The sequence below is a fragment of the Spermophilus citellus genome (assembly GCF_964194105.1).
Source record: "Spermophilus citellus genome assembly, chromosome: 3".
Lineage (NCBI taxonomy): Eukaryota > Metazoa > Chordata > Mammalia > Rodentia > Sciuridae > Spermophilus > Spermophilus citellus.
Genome location: NC_138184.1, coordinates 180,754,675 through 180,772,332, shown reverse-complemented (window position 1 = coordinate 180,772,332; position 17,658 = coordinate 180,754,675). Strand labels below are relative to the sequence as shown.

Sequence of the window (17,658 nt, the reverse complement as noted above, 5' to 3'; positions counted from 1 at the left end):
ATTCAAAATCAAAATATAAAATAGATCGACTAAAAAGTAGATATAAATATGCGTGGATCTGTGCATGTACATGTGGATGTAGAAGGTGTTATGTATTCTAAAATAACTAAAATATCATCTTACTAAAGATATTTGGTAAGAAACAGCAAATGCTTGGAAGAGTTTTCTCTGAAGTTAGTTTCCTTATTTACTCAAAGACTAGACCTCCCAAAAAAGAACATAATTACCTTCATATCTTGGTATTATAATTTCATTAGCCATGGAAGATTAAACTCAAATCATAGAGGAAGAGATTAAAAATCAAATATTACATTAAGAACCCAAAATATATTTGTATTAATTCACTGTCTCCTCTCCAGACATTCTCCCTCCATAAAAATCCTTTTATACTCCCCTAAAATTGCAGATAGCTCTCCTCCCTCCCTCTCTCCTATAGAGGTTTTTAAGTCTCAAGCAGCTTACATGTCTTATTTTGTATGGCTCCTGTAAATATATTCACATTAATAAATTTGTACATTTTTCCTCCTATTAATCTGTTTGTTTCATGAGATTCAATCACTGAACTTCAGAACTGAAACTTGAGCTTTCTATACCACTAAAACAATTCAGTCAAACTAAATTTATCTACTGATTTCCATCCCATTACTTCAGCTCAGTGAAGCTACAATATATATGGTTAGAAAATAAAAGTTGTATACTTACATAAACAATTGATTTGAAGTTTTCAAATGCTTTCAAAAATATGCAACATTTAGTATCTCTGCTTGTAGATGCTGACAAAACAATAAACCTAGCCAATGCAATGGTGTCCTATATATGAAAAAAAAGTTTGTTATTTAATTATGAAATATCTATAACCCTGAATGTTATACAAATCATTATTTAAAAACAGGAATTACTTCTATAAAATGGAAAACTGCTTAACCTAAATTGATTTCATGCTTATTGAATATATGTTTTAGACTAATACCTCCTTTGACCCTGAACTTCTACAACCATAGAAAAGAATAATGTCCCACTTCATGGCCTAGGAAAACACTGACAAAATCACACAGAAGATTTTTTTTTAGTGGGACTTAAAAATCATTGTTTATCTCAGCTTACATAAATAAGCTGTATAATTAAACACAAGATAACAAATGGGTTAGCAGTATTAAGAATAAAATTTCAGAACTGAGAGACTACATTGAAAAAAGCACGTCTTTAGTGTATAAACTCTATATTACAAATTACATATGTATATAAATCCAGAACATGATAAAACTAGGAAATTTCCAGTTATACCTAAGAAGAGATATATTAAACTTATGTTTATAACAGTAAGAAGAAGCCATTCTCCATTTGTTTGTGTCATTCTCCATTTATTTGTATCTGAATATTTTTCAGATACTGAAACATAAACTGAGTTCTGTCTTGTCCATTGTACATATTTTGTTTTCTTATTCTTCTAATTTTAATAACAAATCTTAAGATGTATAAAAATTCTTGGACTTTAGGTCATCTTCCATCAATAGTTTTAATCTCCATCAAATGAAAGTCTACATAACTACATTTTGCTTTATATATACAAGGGCATGGTATCAGCCCCCAGAATTTTCTATTCAGTTTCATAAACTAGGTTCTAAGCCCCTGGAAGACAAAGGGTTATGTCTTCATTTTCTTTGTGTTTACAACTGACCTCAGACCAATAAATTCTCATTTAAATGAAAACTTAAGATTTTGGTTAAAGATTCAAAGTTGTTTATTCATCTCTCTCTCTCTCTCTCTCTCTCTCTCTCTCTCTCTCTCACACACACACACACACACACACACACACACACACCAGTATCTTATGTTATTCTTTATTTGACTTAAAAACATTTTCAAAAATAAACACTATGAGGAAAAAAAATTCACCGAAAAGCAAAAGATAAGGAAAAGATGGACATTTTTATCTCAAAGTTTCAGCATAAAACTTTATAAATATTTTTCATAATATAGAAAATATTTTATGAATAAATGACTAAAAGCTGTGAGCTAGCATTCATTAAAAATTTCTCAATTTATGTCAATATTAGCTACACTTGATTTAGTAAGAAGTTATAATTTTTCCCTGAGCATATACTTGTCAACATGGAAATCATCAAACTTTTTTTAAAAAGTAAAGTTTGTTATAAGCACAGATTTATATTTGAATATGTACAGAAGCATGCACACACACACACACACACATAAATTGCTTTGAAGGCCCTCATCTCATCTGAGCCTACTTCCATTTATTTTCATCCAATAAATATTTCCTTCAATATTTTCATTCATTCTCTTATAAATCTAACACTTTTCCACATCTATTCTTTGCTTATTCTAAGCTCCCATGAATAATAAACATTTCCCCATTTGTGTATATTTAACTTTATCTGTTCTTCAAAGTCTGAGTTATAAATGCTTCTTCCCGATAAGGACTATCTTAAATTACACCTTTCCCAGAAGGGGGAAAAAAAAAATCTTCCTCTGATTTCTCCCATAGAGCATTTAAACATTCTTTGTACTCTGTTACTTCCAAACTTTAAATTTAATACCTCTAGTGCCATGTTAAAGCCCATTAAGCTCTTTTTAAAAAAAAAATACCTTTTATTTATTTATGTAGGTATGTATGTATGTATGTATGTATGTTTGGTTTTATGTGGTGCTGAGGATCAAACCCAGGGCCTCACACGTGCCAGGCAAATGCTCTACCACTGAGCCACAATCCCGCCCAACCCATTAAGCTCTATAAAACTAAAAATAATGTCTTATCCACGTGTACATCCCATGAGTCACTGACAGGTTTCTATTCACAGTAGTCAACAAAGATATAATATGAATTAACAGTGGTAAAAATTGAAGTACGGATCAAACAAAGGAGAAAAAAAATGGCTCTTCAGATCTGTTTCCATGAATTTATATATTTTTATATTTATTCCAATACATAGAAAATAAGAAAGATGAATATTTAATATGAAATATTAGTTTTTATATTTAGTAGATTTAATTGAAAATGAGATTTAATGTGTAGTGCTCTAACTTCTAAACTTCTGAGAGGTCCATACTGAGGCCATTCAAAAAAGAAGAGGAATTACTTAGTTTGGTGCCAAGAGGACATTCTGATACACAAAAGCAGTTATCTCAATCTGCTGAAAAAGTGTTAGGAGACCAGCTTGAGAAGAATACCATGTTACTAAATGTTACAAGGCTTACTGATGCCTGTGCACAAGCTATTAAAAGTAAATAAATATACAATCAGTGTAACTGAAAACTAGAGAAGTCATTTCCTTTTCACGACTGCTCCATTCTTCACTGTGCCTTAGATAGAGTGATTCCATGTCACTGAACAATTCCTGTTTGGTTTGTTTTCTGCAAACCAGTCTCGGGGGGGAAAAAAAAAAAGAATGTAAACAGTATACATGTTCTTAACTTAAAGAAATGTTCTTCAAAAATTAACAATCAACAGGAAAAAAAAAAGAGCCTACATACTGTGTGAGTCTATATAACATCACGAAAAATGTAAAACTTTGAAAACAATAACCCACTTGAATCAAAATGTGAAATATGATATGTCAAGAACTATGTAATGTTTTGAACCAACAATAAAAAAAGTAAATAAATAAAGTCTAGTTGTCAGCAAAAAAAAATAAAATAAAATAAAATAAAGATAAAATGATCAGTAGCCTGGGATTAGGAGAAGGCAAGGATGCCTAAGCAGAGTACAGAAGATTTTTCAGCAGTGAAAATCCTCTGTACATACTATAAATGGTAAATATATGTGAATATGTATTTGCCCAAACCCAGAAGAATGTATACTACTAAAAGTGAACCCTCATGAAAACTACAGACCAGGTGATGATATGTGAAAGTAGGTTCATCAATTTTAATGACTATCTCACTGTAGAGGGGGATGCTGATAGTGGAGGAAAGCCTGCATGTGTGTAGGGAGGGTGTAAAAAGAAAATCTCTGTAATTTTCTCCTAATTTTGCTGTGAACTTAAAACTACTTTTAAAAAATGTCCTTTAAAAAATCTATCAGACAACTCATTTGTACATTAACAAATAGGTCTTAATATGTTCATGAAACTTTTTTTTTTAAAGAGAGAGTGAGAGAGGAGAGAGAGAGAGAGAGAGAGAATTTTTTTTTTTAATATTTATTTTTTAGTTCTCAGCGGACACAACATCTTTGTTGGTATGTGGTGCTGAGGATCGAACCCGGGCCGCACGCATGCCAGGAGAGCGCGCTACCGCTTGAGCCACATCCCCAGCCCATGTTTATGAAACTTAATGAAGAAAGCAATCAGTGGTGAAATAAGCAAATTAATAGATGAACAACAAAAAGGTAAACTGTAATAACTGGTGCTGGAGAGAGGAGCCTTATTTTTTATTATGGCAGCCTGCTATTTTTGTAACATGATGATTGAATTGAACACAAACTACTGTAGAAACTGATCTCCTCTTCTTCCTGAATGAGTGAGCTGATGATTCAATATTGAAATCAGTATCCTTGGGCATACCTGAATGAACAGTGTTTGGCAACTGCCTCTGTTTGAAATGATGCTGTGTTTGGGTTGTATTCTGAAGTTTTTTGGAGCACTACTTGGCATCTCCTTTCTTCCATGGAGCGCTCACCATTCAAACATGACAGATTTGGTAAAACACTATTTAGATTGAGTCTTGCATGCCTCCACGTGGTCACCGTTGTATGAATCCAATGGTTGTTTTGTTTTGCTTTTTGGTTTTTTCCTGTTTTTTTTTTTTTTAACAGTTTTCAGCTGATGTTCATGAAGAGTGTAAGTATTTAGAATTGTGCTACCAATAAAAGGAAATCCTAAAGAAGTACACTTCTTTACATACTGCTATTATATATATATATATATATATATATATATATATATATATATATATAAAATATATATACATATAAAATACATATTATAAATGAATTTGAAACAGCATTTGTTTTAAAACAAAAGATACGAAAAAAAAGAAAAAGAAAAAATACATATTATATATATATAATATTGAATTTTTGGAAACTTTAGCTATACTGTCAACTTTGGAAAAAGTATCCCAATTTACTGTGTTGAGTTGGCATTGTTCAGAAATTAACAGCCATATTGGTCTAGAAAAGTTAAACTTAATTTTTTTTCCATTTATACAAGGGTAACACACTGTATCAAATATGCAAGGTTTTATCTACATATGTTTTTTTTTTTTTTTAACACTTCAATGGTTTATTATAGACCAGATTCAACTGTAAGTTTGAAGATAGAATACATCAATAAAAATATTTTCATAATTAAAAGAGTGCACTGGAATTTAAATTGTTAAAGAGCCATGACAAAGTAAAGCCTATTGATTTATTCAGTAGAGTGACTTCATTGTGAAAATAATTATTAATAAAAATTAATTATTAATAATAAGTAAAATAATTATTCCTATAATTCTTTCTTAGTGTTGATTACTTTATAAAATATCTAATATGAAATAGTAACTACATGGTAATTGATTGCCAAGAAGTCAAATAACAAAAGTATAATTGACAGGTTTTTGTATAACTTAATGATTCAAGTTATGATATGGGGGTATAAATTAATATATTTGTTATACCAAAGAGAGATTTCTTTCAAGATTTGAGTAATCAGCTAGGTGCAGTGGTACATACCTGTAATCCCAGCAACTCTGGAGGCTGAGGAAGGAGGATCCCAATTTTGAGGACAGCCTGGACAACTTAACTGAGACCCTGTCTCAAAAAGTATAAAGATCTTGGGTTGGGGATGTGGCCCAAGAGGTAGCGCACTCGCCTGGCATGCGTGCGGCCCAGCACCACATACAAACAAAGATGTTGTGCCTGCCGATAACTAAAAAATAAATATTAAAAATTCTCTCTCTCTCTACCTCTCTCTCTCTTTTTTTTTTAATTATTTTATTGTTGGTTATTCATAACATTACATAGTTCTTAACATACCATATTTCACAGATTGATTCAAGTGGGTTATGAACTCCCATTTTTACCCCGTATACAGATTGCTGTGTCACATCAGTTACATTTCCATTGATTTACAAATTGCCTTTCTAGTGACTGATGTATTCTGCTGTCTATGAGAAATGCAAATCAAAACCACCCTAAGATACCATCTCACTCCAGTAAGATTGGCAGCCATTAAAAAATCCAACAACAACAAGTGCTGGCGAGGATGCAGGGAAATGGGTACACTTGTTCATTGTTGGTGGGACTGCAAAATGGTGCAGCCAATTTGGAAAGCAGTATGGAGATTTCTTGGAAAGTTGGGAATGGAACCACCATTTGACCCAGCTATTCCCCTCCTCGGTCTATTCCCTAAAGACCTAACAAGAGCATGCTACAGGGACACTGCTATATCGATGTTCATAGCAGCACAATTCACAATAGCAAGATTGTGGAACCAACCTAGAAGCCCTTCAATAGATGAATGGATTAAAAAAATGTGGCATTTATACACAATGGAGTATTACTCTGCAATAAGAAATGACAAAATCATAGAATTTGGAGGGAAATGGATGGCATTAGAGCAGATTATGCTAAGTGAAGCTAGCCAATCCTTAAAAAACAAATGTCAAATGTCTTCTTTGATATAAGGGGAGTAACCAAGGACAGGGTAGAGACGAAGAGCTTGAGGAAGATTAACATTAAACAGGGATGATAGGCGGGAGGGAAAGTGAGAGTTAAGGGAAATTGCATGGAACTGGAAGGTGAGCCTCAGGGTTATACACAATTACATATAAGAGGAAAGGAGGAGTAGGAGGAAAATTATATAAGTGGAAGAAACGATTTATAGTAGAGGGGATGGAGAGAGAGTAGGGGAGGGGAGGGGAGGGGAGGGATGAGGGGACAGTGGAGAATCTACATATGTTTGATTGCAGAAACTAAAAGTATTTTATAAATAATGAAAAAATAAATTGTAAGACTAGAGAGTTAATTTGCTGATTTTTAATAGATAATAAATTAAAAATTCTCAAGCTGTTAAATTTCATGAGCAGAAAAAGGGCACAGAATATGTAAAATAACTGATAGTCTAAGAAGAAAAATACATATCTAATTTTAATAAGCATCAAGTAATTTTTCTGACCTTGCAGATCTTATGAGGTTATCTTATTATTTTAAACAATGTTAATACAGGGTTCAGCAAGAAACCAGGGACCTGATGGTATTAACAGTATAGTGATTAGACAGAAAATGTTTCACTAACATAAAAAAGTATATTTTTTTGAGAATTACCAGCTATTGGATTGTGTATTACACCACAGACAATTATGTAATATTAACCTTAAAAACCCAAATCCTACAATGATCTACAATTACTATATGATCCCGTAACCACCTCCCTCACCAGTCATATACTAGTTGACTCAATCTGATATTCTACCTTCTAGTATTCTTTAAACATTCCAGATGCTCACTCAGGACCTCTGCATGTTATTCTCATACTGAGTCACTCTCCAAGTACCCTGTGCTCATTTTTCTATAACTCTTCTCAATTTGTTATTTAATGTTCTTACTATGAATCATGTCTGTATGAAATGATTGTAATAGTTGGCTAACTCCACTTTTCTCCACTCCACATCATGTTCCATGAATGAAAGGCCCATGACTATCTTATTCACTAATTATCTCCAACATCTATCATAAAACATAAAAAAATTCATGTATTTGAACAACTACATAAATAACCAAAGAAATGAATACTCGCAAACTCAGACACACACATTGTATAGCTTCATAAATCTTACATAAATTGTACAAAACTTCCTTCATAGAATCTTAGCATTTTGCATTTTAGAATTGATAAGAACCTCAAAGATCATCAAACACCTTCATCTTTCAGATAAGAAAACAAGGGCCAGAAATCATATTAAGAATGGCCTAAAGTCACTTATAGATAATTAGTTATAGACTAAGACAGGAACCCAGATCTCTTGATCTCCAAGACAGACACTATTCTACCTCCAGTTTTCAAAACAAGGATAGAAAATCTATCTATACATAAATACCCATAATTTGACAGTTTTGTAATAAAATATTTTTTTTAAAACTTAACACTTTGGATAAGTCTACCCATATCAAATATCAATACTTACTTTAAAAAATGAAAGCTAAACAAGGAATTTCAATTATACGACATGTATATTTCTATAAACTGTATCTTTAATTTAGCAAAGCAAGGATTAAAATCTTGTTAAAATTAGTTTTAGAGTTTTAGGAATTGAGTTTTACTCAAATATGGAATTAGCCTTATAAAAACAAACAACTGACAGGGCAGACATAAGAACAAAATTAGAAGAGTTAATTTCTCTATGCAAAAAAGTTCTAACTTTGCATTGCAATTTTCTTTAATGATGATACTACAGTCTCTAAACTAACCATGCCCAGATGATCAGCACTCATGAACTGTAAGTCCAGAAAGAATTTAAACTGTGACCTAAGTTTATCATATTTAAAGAGGGAGAAAACACTAACTTACCATCTTTAACATCATGTTATCTCAGAAATATTAATTAGCTGTCATAATCCTATTATATTTTCATAAACACCTATATAAAATTTATTTTAAAAGCAAAAAACATTTTTCATGTGTCAGGGAAAATACATTCAATACTTAATATAGTGTTTATCACATAGACACATAAGTACATGTTCTAAAAAATCACTATAATTTTTATATAGGCTTTTTAAATAAAAAAATAAATGTAAGCTGCTTAAAGAGAAAATGAAAACATATCAGAAATATAAACAGAAGATTCCAATATTACTTTGCATTTATTTTTGAAATGCTTCTATAGGATACCTAAGTATAACTAAGTGAAAATGAATCAATTTTCAAAACATGGGTAGCATTTGTTCCACTTCCAGACCCTGTAATCCCTTTTCCCTTCCCTCCTCCCTTCCTCTATTCCCCATCCTCTATTCTACTGGTCTTCCTTCTATTTTTTTCTAGTTGCAGTTGTTTTAAATTAGTGCTTTACAGATATACATAAAAAGTTAAATTCACCATATTCATATATGCACACAGCACAATTTGGTTAATTTTATTCCACTGTTCCTCTCTTTTCCTGACCCTCATCCATCCTCCTCAATTACCTTTCCTCTGCTCCACTGATATTGCTTCTATTTTCATGGGATTTCCCCCACCCCCTTTATTTCCCTTATTTTTGTCTGCCTTCCACATACAAGAGAAAACATTTGACCCTTGACATTCTGGGTCTTGCTTATTTCATTTAGCATGATATTCTCCAGTTTCATCTATTTACCAGCAAATGACATAATTTCATTTTTCTTTAAGACTGACTAAAACTCCATTGTATAGATAAACATTTTCTTTATCCATTCATCTGCTGATGGGTATCTGGGTTAGTTCCATAACTTGGCTATGGTGAGTTTCCCTGCTATAAACAATGATGTGCCTGTTATCACCACAGTATGCTGATTTTAGTTCTTTTGAATAAATACTGAGGAGTGGGGTAACTGGGTTATATGGTGGTTCCTAGTTTTTTGAGGAATATCCATACTGCTTTCCAGAGTAGTTGGACTAATTTGTGGTCCCACCAACAATATAGAAGTATACCTTCTTTCCCCCCACATCTTTGACAACATTTATTATTGTTTATATTCTTGACTGCCCATCTGACTGAAATGAGATGAAATCCCAGTATAATTTTAATTTGCACTTCTCTGATTATTCGGGATGTTGAACATTTTTCATAAGTTTGTTGGCTACCTATATTTCTTCTGTTTGTTCAGTTCTTTTGCCCATTTATTTATTTCTGATGTTAAGTGTTTTGAGTTCTTTATATATTCTGGTTAATAATTTCCTGTTAGAGGACCATCTCACAAAAATCTTCGTCCATTTCATAGGTTTTTCTCTTCATGCTTTTCTTTCTTTTGCTGTGCAGACGCTTTTTAATTTGTTGAAATCCCACTTATTGACTCTTGATTTTATTTCTTGAGCATTAGGGGACTTGTTAAGAAAGTTGGTCCTTGCAGGGATAATGTTGAAGTGTTGAGCATGTGTTTTCTTGTAGCAGTTACAAAGTTTCAATTTTGAGTTAATTTTTGAACAGGGTGAAAGATAGAGATCCAGTTCCATTTTTCTACATACAAGGCATCCAATTTTGTTAGCACTGTTTGTCAAAATGGCTACCTTTTTTTCCAACAGTTTTTGGCTCCTCCATTGAGTACCAGATGGCTGTATCTATGTGGATTTGTCTCTGTTTTTTTGGTGTTTTGTTTTGTTTTGTTTTGTTTTTAAGTCTCATTGGTCTTCATGTCTGTTTTGCTGCCAATATCATGCTGCTTTGGTTACTATAATCTGAGATCTGGTATGGTGATGTGGTGATGCCTCTGGCATCGTTCCTCCTGCTCAGTATTGCTTTGGTCATTCTGGTTGTCTTATTTTTCCACAAATTATTCATGAAATACACAGGGAAGGGGGACACTGACAAATTCATTCCGAAAAATTCAGACCAACATCATTGATGAATATAGTTGAAAAAATTCATAATAAAATATTGACAAACCACATTTTGAGGAAGACAGTACAACATAATCGAGTGGGTTTCATTCCAGGGATGCATTGTTGGTTCAACATACAAAAATCAATAAAGATAATCTATCACAGAGTCAAAAACAAAAATCATCTCAATATAACCTGAAAAAGTATTGGACAAATGCAGCACCCATTCATGTTAAAAATGTTAGAGAAACTAAGGATAAAAGAAACTTTCTCCCACACTGTAAAGGCTACATACAATAAATCCAAAGTCTACATATATTTAACAGAGAAAAATTGAAAGCATTTCCTCTAAAATCAGGAACAAGACAAGGATGTCCACTCTCACCACTCCTATTCAAGACAGTTCTTCAAACTACCAGAACAATCAGACAAGAAAAGAAAAGGAATACAAATACGAAAAGAAGCCAAATTATGTTTGCAAATGACATGATCCTTCCTTTAGAAGACCCAAAAAACTCAATCAGAAGACTTCTAGAGCTAATAAATTCAGCACAGTATCAAGATACAAGATAAACATAAGTAAATCAATCATTTTCCTATACTCCAATAATAAATCTACTGAGAAAGAAAGAATGAAAATTATCTCATTCACAATAACCTCAAAAAAAAAAAAGCCTGAGGAATAAATTTAACTAAGGTGGTTAAAGACTTCTACAATGAAAAATATAGAATATTGAAGAAAGAAACTAAAGAAGACCCTAGAAGACGTAAAGGATATTCTTGTATAGGAAGAATTAATATTGTAAAAATGGCCATACTACCAAAAGCATTATACAGATTCAATGCAATCTCTACCCCATCCAAATCCAATGACATTCTTCACCTACTCACATTCTAACTTCATTCATATTCTCTCTCCCTGTCTTTCTAATTCCATCATTTCTGAATACCTTTCTTCAACAAACGACATCTCAAGTCTTCTTACATGCTGAATTTTTTTTTTTTTTTTGGTAGTGCTGGGGATTGAACACAGAGTTTTGTGCATGAGAGGCAAGCACTCTACCAAGTGAACTGTGTCCTCAGCCCACACTGAATTCTTAATAACTCAAAACAGTCATCTCAAATATTAAATTAATTAAACTGATAAAAATCCACACCTCAAAGGTAGCAATAATAATAGTAATGACAACAGGGACTGACTGGAGCTACCCATAACCAAAGTGCCTCATCATAAAAGACAGTTTTATAGAAACCTGCTTAGAGCTATTAATTCTTAGCCTAAATGGCTTGAGTAGGAATAACTGTGTATGGGCATGGTTTTTTTTTTCTATTTAATTTTCTAGTCCCCTTCCCTGATAAAAGACTGCTATATAACACTTCTTATTTAGTAGATTTGTCTCTAGAACTTCTCTATCACACCAAGTACATTAAAACTTTATCTCAATGAGAATCTTTAAACCTGTATCTAAAATTACTTTTCATCCTGGAAGAAATGATCTAATGACCTATCCATGAATTTTAAGACATAAACTGTACAACACCTACCTGACTACCTCAATCCCAAAGAAAGATTTTAAGAAATCACCGGTTTAATAAGAGATTTGCATAAGGAAAAATATTACTATTATTGATTCTCCTTTTGTTTGTTTAAAACAAATTAGGAAAAAAATTAACTGATATACTGCCTCTTTAAAAGAGCTTTGGCAAAAATAGATTAAAACTTCACTTTAGCAATATATCCACAACAATCTTTTACATGGAAAACAAACAAAACAAAGCCCAAAGTTTTTTTTGAAATGGATCTTTAATCTAGACTCAAAGTCGGGTTTTACAAAAACAGCACCACTTCACAAGTTAAACTTAGGTTAAACTTAGAGATGTGCTGTTTAGAGATGTGTTGTTCAATACAGTATCAACCAGCTATATGTAACATTTAAACTAAATAAAATTTAAAACATTATTCCTCAGCCACACTAGCCACATTTCAAGTGCTCATTAGCCACATGTAAGTAGTAGTTACCATATCAACAATGTGGATGTAGAACATCTTTCTATCATTGCAATAGTTTAGATGATGCTGGTCTAGGAAACTTAGTCACTTAGATTCTCATTTTCAATTACCTATCTATATTGTCTAAATATTGTATAGCAGGTTTGCATTATTAGGCAAAATATAAACAATGTAAAACTTGCCACTTCTATTCTTAAGGATTCAACTCAGTAGAATTAATTAAAAACACGAAGTTGTGCAACCATCACCTCTATTTCCAAAACTTTTCAAGATAGCAAACACAAACTTTTCAACTGTCAAGCAGTAATTCCCCATTTTAACCTTCTTTCAGGTCCTGGTGATCTCTACTTTTCCTTAATTTCCCTAAAGTCTCTATGAATATGCACTTTCTACTTATTAACTAGAATCAAACAATAGTTGTCATTTTTTATCTGGCTTATTTCACCTACTTTAATGTTTTCAATGTTCAAACTCACTGTAGTGTATATCAGAAGTTCATTCATCTTTATGGCTAATATTCTACTATATGTACATACACACTTTGCTTATCCATTCATCTGTTGATGGACGTGTAAACGGTTTCCACCATTGCTGACTGAGGTAAATAATGCTACAATGAAAACTGGCCTACAGGTGAGTTTCTTTACCTGTTTTTATTCTTTTGTTTATACACCTAGATCTAAGATTGCTGGTCATACACTAATTCTGTTTCGATTTTTGAGAAAATACCAACCAATTTTCTACTGTGGCTGTACTATATTACATTCCTAAAGCAAAGTATATAAAGGTTCCAATTTCTTCAGATTTTTATGAAACATTAGAACTTCTGTGACTTTTTTATTATAACCATCCTAGTGGGTGTGAAATGGTATTTCACTTTGGTTTTAATTTTTCTTATTCTAAAAACCAACAATAGTATTCATATTTTTCATGCAGTTCTTGGTCATTTGTAGATCATCTCTAGAATTTCTTTATATATTCTGGACAGCAAATCCTCATTAGATATTTCTCCCATTCTAGAAACTGCTCTTTTTCTTCTGTGATAATATCCTTTAATACATAACATCTTAAACTTCTGATGAAAAGAAATTTATTTCTTCTTTTGTTTCTTATGCATTTGTTGTCACATTTCAGAATCCACTGCCAAATCTAAGTTCATTACGGTTCATTCCTGTATCTTCTATTTATTCACAAGACTTCAATCTACTTTGAATTAAATTTTGTGTATGATGTACAGTAAGGATCTACTTCTTACACATGGATATGATCAACCCACACACAAAAGTTAGTTGTTTATATACACCTGCAATGTGTTTGTCTTTTTAACAAATAATGTGTGGGGGTTGTTTTGTATGGGGGTTGATCATATCCTACTAGTTTCTTACATTTAAAAATGCAACTGCCTCATCATTTGTTAAAAAGACAAAAGGTCACTATAAATAAAGATAGTTTTACTTCTTCCTTACTCATTTGGATGTTAAATGTCTTGAATCTCTTTTTTTGTCCTAATTGTTTTGTTCATTGACTGGACCTGATATTCTTCTCAAAAATTAACTATTGATAGAAATCTGGATTTCTTTCTTTTCTTTTCTTTGAATTTAGGGATTGAACCCAAGGCCTCAAACATGCCCCATTGTTTCTTGACTAACTTTTAGTGCACTTGTCTTTATGCCAGTATCAGTGTGTTTTGATTAGTATAATGTTTTGAAATTAGGAAGCATGAGTTCTAACATTTCATTCTTCTTTTTCAAGATTGTTTTGGTTATGTGGTCACTGAAGTGCCTTAAAATTCTCTAAAAACTTGGGGACTGTTTTTGTTGTTGTTGTTGTTGTTTTTAATTTCTACCAAAAAAAAAAAATTGGAACTATGATACATACAGATGTTCTTAAATCTACAGATCATTTGGGTACTATAGGCAACTTAACATATTAACTCAGTTCTGACCCAAGAACAAGGAAGGTTATTTTCTTTCATTGGGTCTTTTAAAACTTCTGTTAGCAATAACTTTTTAATTTTCTGTGTACTAATCTTTCTTTTTTTTTCCTTTTGTTAAATTTATTACTAGGTATTTTATTCTTTTACGTGCTAGTATAAATTGCTTTCATCATTTCATTTTCAGACAATTCATTGCAGGTATATATAAACACTTAACTTTTGGCGGGGGGGGGGGGGTTTAATCCCTCAAAACTAGTAAATTAATTTATTAGTTCTAATAGCTTTCTTTTGAAGTATTTGGAATTTTCTATATCTGATCAGTCATTTGTAAATAATGATTGTTTTATTTTTCCCTTTCCATTATGAAAGGTTTATATTTCTTCCTCTTAACTAATTGATCTAGTTAGAACATCTAGTACAATGCTGAGTATTGGGGCATACTTCTTTTGTTCCTAATCAGAGAGAAGGCTTTCAGTCTCTCATTATTATATTAGGAGTGGGTTTTTCCAAAAATGCCCTCTATTATGTTGAGGAAGATCCATTTTATTCTCTAATTTTGTATATTTTTATGATAAAATGTGTTAGGGTTTCTTACATTATCTAGTAATCTTTTCCCCATATTAACAGATATTATCATGTCTTTGTTTTTTCCCCCTTTCTTCTACTAATAAATCTGGTGTAAGGCAGTGACTTATTTTCTTATACTAAATGAGCTTTGCCTTCCTGGGATAAATCCTGCTAGTTCACAGGGTCTAATCCTTTTCATATGTTGTTGGATTAGGTTGGCTACTATTTTGATCAGGATTTTGAAGGCATGTAGTTTTTAAATAACTGTAAGAAAATACTATAAACACAGAACTAAAGCTCATATTAATCTTTAATAATACTTATTTTAATTAAAGGAGCAATGTATTTAAATTTAGACATGCTATTCAATACTAAAAATTAAAATGAACTAAGAAATAATTCCTCTTTATGCCAATGATTAGTTTTACTCATCTCTTAGTACTGTTACATTTCAAAAATGTCACTTTTATAGGTCTTATTCTTTTATTACATGCCTGAAAATAAATAATAAATTTCAAAAAGTCTGTAAGATGAATAACATCATTAATAACTCTATTTCTAAAACAATAAATATAAAAATATTTTACCCCTTTATAGAAAACTTTTGCACAGTCCTTTGCTAATTTTCCAAAAATTAATACATTGATGGTGTTGACCTCTGAATTTTCTTTTTCTATTGAGAAAAACATAACACATACACATAGAAAAACACTTATTAGAAATAGCAGTTTTATAAATAAAATAAAACTGATGACAACTATATCTTTAAAACTAGTTCCTTGAAAATTTAATTATGAAGAAAATAATTAAATTGCTTATGACTCAATTTTAGCTTGCTGTAATTCTTTAAGAATTACAAAAGTAACGTATACTACACATGAAAACCAAAATTATAACAAGTTTCAACTAGAATATATCTGGTATAACATTCTATAAATATCACATTAACAATACATAATAGCAACCTTCTACTATTTTTTATGTTTGTAATCAAAAGAAAGTGAAAAACTACTAATTATTTAATTTAGAAATGCCTAAGAGATCTTTCAAAATATTTCATTTTTATTGATGGTCAACTTTAAGTATCTACAGTTATTAATGCAGAGTCTCCTATACTGTTATTTTCTCTATCAAAATTTCAGGGTACTTTGCAACACAGATTCTGATCTTTCATACTTGCATATATATGTGCTGGGAGAGAAGACCACAGTAGTTTAGGTAAAACCTACTTAAATAATGAGACTACAAAGAAATTTCACTGACAAGGTGTTGACTAACAATCAGTTCTTTATATGCTCCCTAAAAATATGACCATATTTATTTTTAAAGTGAAAATATCAAGGATGTTAAATACCTAAAAGACCTTATCATATTACTTCTTTTATCTCTAACATAATCCAAACACACGAGCCAAGGATCTAACATACCTAGGAATGAATATTTTTCAAACTGATATCAAGATCAATTATACTCAATACTTAGAACCAATAAGGCAATGCCATTTTTATCAAATCTTTAATAATTAAGAAAGTGTTGAAGAGCAGGGATGCATTTAACATAGTGATAAACTCATTAAAAAATGCTCAGCAAATATTTGTGAATAAAGGAAGTGGGTGAAACAAATCTAACTGCTGAGGTGATAATCAGTTCTTCTAAATAATGGCACATCTTGGCCAAATCATTATAACTGTGGAAGAGTTAGACAAATTCTATAAAGAACCTAACTGACATCTTCTATATTTGGGGACAGAATGTCAGACATTCTCATTCTCCAAAGGTTACCCATTTCCTATAAGCCACTACGACAGAGCCAGATGCTAAGATTCAATTATGTCATCTGAGAGAAGCTAATTTATATTAATTGGCAAACATTTAACTAGTTCAAGACCCTCCCTTAGTAGATTTTCTTGTACATAAAACATCTTTCCAAAATCTGAAGTCTCTGTTTTTTGACTTGGAACTCTTACATCTGCCACTCTATCAGGTCTAATAGCCCCTGGAATGAAACAAGTACCACAGAACTACCTATTGCTCCTTTTGCTTACCTCCCTCAAAACAACTATATATGCATATTCAAATATTACTGTTCCTCAAACACAAAAATATAGTGGCTACTAATCAAAACCTAACACATTTCTTGAATGTCTTAAATGACCTATAGAATTTTTCTTTTTGGCCATGAAGAAGCAACAAAGACTGGATTTATCCTCCAGCCTTAAAACAGAAGATCAAGAAACAAAATATGTGAAATAACTCTTCTTGGACATTAGACAAAAAAAAGTGAGTTGTGGGTTTTTTGTTTGTTTGTTTGTTTAGGAAATAAAAGCAGTAACCTAGTTCACTTGTGGGAGAGATTGTGGGCAACAGAATATGGAGATGGAATCTAAAGTCAAGCAATTTCATTGAGTTAAAAGTCCGAGGACATCACAGTTGTTAGAATTTTCAGGACAGAGTGCAGAAAGGAAGGGAGCCATAAAATGAATGCTTTGAATATCGTTAGGTGTCCTCAGGTCTTTGGCCATACACTCATCTTCAACTGTATGAGCACTCAGTCCTCTGGGAAAGAGACTAGCCAACTGAACAGAGAATGCAGAACAATCTTGAGATTCACAAAGACCTATAACAACCAATAGGCTAGAATAGAAAGA

The 17,658-nt window shown here is 31.8% G+C and overlaps 1 protein-coding gene across 3 annotated transcripts in view; it reads right to left on the bottom strand.

The window, feature by feature from the left end:
- Window positions 1-17,658, bottom strand: part of POT1 (protection of telomeres 1) — a 104,148-nt gene that overhangs the window by 73,505 nt on the left and 12,985 nt on the right. Inside the window, exons 4-5 of one of the 3 annotated variants that reach the window (XM_081286355.1) lie at window positions 15,598-15,683; window positions 703-810 (exon numbers count right to left, since the gene is read on the bottom strand). The exons of the other annotated variants lie outside the window; for them this stretch is intronic. Of the exons in view, the coding sequence (XP_081142481.1) occupies window positions 703-810; window positions 15,598-15,683 (194 nt within the window). The remainder of the gene's footprint in view (window positions 1-702; window positions 811-15,597; window positions 15,684-17,658) is intronic. 3 annotated transcript variants of the gene reach the window in all.